A 3,389-nucleotide genomic window follows, 5' to 3' on the forward strand; every position below is an offset into this window, starting at 1 on the left:
TGTTTCAAAGGAGTCTGAAACAGTATTTGGAGAGTCAGTAGACATGGAGGATTAGCTTTTCTTTCAGTGGCACCTACTCTACAGACAGCTGGACCAGAGGATTACTTGATGAAACTGTCCCCTCAGCATTACTGCACGATGATTTGCTGACAACATACTTTACATTACTATTTTGACTGAAATAAAGGAACCATGGCAACGACAGCTCTGACCGGGTTCTCCATGATGAGCCTGCTCAGCCTCGGGTATCTGACCTGGGACATGATGGGTCCTAACCAGGTGGAAAACGAGACCAACCACACTTTTGTCGAGAGCTCACCTGTCCCTCAGCCTCCTCATATCATTTTCATCATGACGGACGATCAGGGGTTCAACGACATCGGCTACCACAGCTCTGACATCAGGACCCCGGCGCTGGATAAACTGGCTGCAGACGGAGTGAAGCTGGAGAACTATTACATCCAGCCCATCTGCACCCCGTCCCGCAGCCAGCTCATCACCGGCAGGTACAGACTTTGACCTCAAGGTTGCTTGTGGTTGTCTGTTAGGACCAGATTTCTTCAACCGTTTTTCAATAAAATCAAATCATCTGCAGGGGAAATACCCTATTTTTCACCGACATATCTTTATTGTAAAGCTGCTAGATTTGTTTTACTTGAAACCTGCATAACTGCAAAGCCATAAAATAGCATCATATTTACTTATTATTATTATTACTCTTATTATTACTATTATTTTTTATTATTGTGCAAAATACAATTATTTTGTCTGATAGTGCGGAAATACTTAAACATCTTTACAGCATCAATCCAATATTAGATCTGAGAATCATGATTCATTCAATTGTTTATTTGAAGTAATTTGTCCTTACCCTTTACTCTTACTTACTGTCCCATCCTTCTGAGTGTTAACACATTAGTCCCTCTGACAGTTTTCTTAATATTTAAACCCTACAGGTACCAAATCCACACTGGCCTGCAGCACTCCATCATCCGGCCCCGCCAGCCCAACTGCCTGCCCTTCGACCAGGTCACCCTCCCCCAGAGACTGCAGGAGCTCGGCTACTCCACCCACATGGTCGGCAAGTGGCACCTGGGCTTCTACAAGAAGGAGTGCCTGCCTACTCGCCGGGGCTTTGACACATACTTTGGCTCCTTAACAGGCAGTGTAAACTACTACACCTACGACTCCTGTGACGGCCCCGGGAGGTGTGGTTTCGACCTGCACGAGGGGGAGTCGGTGGCCTGGGGTCAGAGGGGCAAATACTCCACACACCTCTACACACAGAGAGTCCGCAAGATCCTGGCGACCAACGATCCTCAGTCCCAGCCGCTGTTCATCTACCTCTCCTTCCAAGCTGTTCATACACCCCTGCAGTCTCCACGGGAGTACATCTACCCATACCGTGGAATGGAAAATGTGGCTCGCAGGAAATATGCTGCTATGGTCTCAGCTGTAGATGAGGCAGTACGTAATATAACATACGCTCTCCGCAAGTATGGTTACTACCAGAACAGTGTGATCATCTTCTCCACTGACAACGGGGGCCAGCCTTTGTCTGGCGGCAGTAACTGGCCCCTCAGAGGACGTAAAGGCACCTACTGGGAAGGCGGTGTCAGGGGTCTGGGGTTCGTTCACAGTCCTCTGTTGAGGAAGAAGAGGAGGGTGAGTAAAGCCCTGGTGCACATCACTGACTGGTACCCAACACTGGTGGGATTAGCAGGTGGAAATGAGTCCCTGACCGAGGGGGTGGATGGCCATGATGTTTGGGAAGCCATCAGTGGAGGGAAAGAGTCCCCCCGGTTGGAGATCCTCCACAATATTGACCCTTTATATAACCATGCCCGCAGCGGCTCCCTGGAGAAAGGATATGGGATTTGGAATACAGCTGTGCAGGCCTCCATACGAGCTGGAGACTGGAAACTTCTAACAGGAGACCCCGGCTACGGAGACTGGACGCCACCACCGGTGCTTCCAGGTTTCCCCGCCGGCTGGTGGAACCTGGAGCGCCACACTGAACCCAATAAATCTGTGTGGCTTTTCAACATCTCCGGAGACCCCTACGAGCGCCAAGACCTTTCTGAGCAGAGACCAGATGTTGTGAAAGAGCTGCTGGCTCGACTGGTGTACTACAATCGCACTGCGGTGCCAGTAAGGTATCCATCAGAGGACCTTCGGGCTGACCCCCAACTCAATGGAGGTGCTTGGGGGCCTTGGGTAGGAGATGAGGAGGAGGAACGATGGGATACTGTCTACCAAAAAAAGAACAATTGGAAGAAGAAGCTGAAAATGTCCAAAAGCAGGTCGTTTTTCAGGAGACTCAACACTAGGATGATGTCCAACAGGATATAATAAAGGACATGACTGAAAAAGGGGCAAAGGATGCACTCCTAGAGGATAGTTACAGTATATAAAGGATTGTTTGGCTTTCTTGATGGAATTTTTTGACACTGTGTTTTTGTTTTTGTTGACAAAGGGACCAAACTTCTGCAAATCCAACTGCTGTTAGTTGTAGTTGCAGGTTTATATTCAGGCTCTCTAAAACAACTGATTGATGTAAAAAACTAAAATAAGTACACATGTTTTTATCCATTTGAATAAACAAATGTGTGTCCCTAAATAGAATATTCTGTAATCATAAATGAAAGTTATTTCCAATAAGATTCTAGCAAATGTGTCAGAATGACAAGAGGATTTCTTGGATCGCTGTATTTGACTTGGATGAAGTGGTTACAAGGAAAAATCGCCTTCAACCATTTTAACAATAATTAATATAAATGATGACTACCTCTTGTGACATAAGTTGCATACTTTCGTTAGTTTCGTGACTCCAAAAGTTAAATGGTAATGTTGCACTGTATTGGATGTGAACAGTAGCTCACAGCAGCAATATGATCTATTGTTCCTCTGCACAGTCTGGTTTGGTTCATGCGCCCAACAAACAATAACAAAAGAGCATAAAACACAGGTCCAATAAAAAGCTGTATTCTTGTGTTTGCTTGTTAAGCTATATCAGCAAATGTGCGAATGTGTATGTAGAAATGTGTGCACACAAGTGTTTGCTGATCTGGAGCTCAGATAGGAAATGTATAAATATGCCCTTCTGCATGTAGGGTTTAAGATTACCCCTAACCTACAGGTAGATTTATAAGACATTTTTGTGATCATGACAATTTGTTGATTAAAGGCACTGACATATCTCTGGCCTCTTTTGTCAAATATAAGCCTCATCTCTGTGCAGAGTCAGGATTTTTTGTTTTATAAAATAGTTTTAGCAGTTTGTCTCTCATAGGCACCTATCTCCGTGTAGGTTTAATTTCCACTTCCGTTTTCCCCAGCCTATCAAGAAATACATGGCCAAGTTGTTAAAACATGCTGAAACTGTCATC

General features: G+C 45.3%; 1 protein-coding gene across 1 annotated transcript; it reads left to right on the forward strand.

Moving 5' to 3' along the window:
• On the forward strand, window positions 1-3,389 carry arsia (arylsulfatase family, member Ia). The gene is made up of 2 exons (XM_034231163.1): window positions 1-506; window positions 957-3,389. Exons 1-2 carry the CDS (start codon window positions 193-195, stop codon window positions 2,350-2,352), a joined length of 1,710 nt encoding a protein of 569 aa, XP_034087054.1. The 5' UTR covers window positions 1-192; the 3' UTR covers window positions 2,353-3,389.

This window comes from Gymnodraco acuticeps, unplaced genomic scaffold (assembly GCF_902827175.1).
Source record: "Gymnodraco acuticeps unplaced genomic scaffold, fGymAcu1.1, whole genome shotgun sequence".
In the NCBI taxonomy this organism is placed as follows: Eukaryota; Metazoa; Chordata; class Actinopteri; order Perciformes; family Bathydraconidae; genus Gymnodraco; species Gymnodraco acuticeps.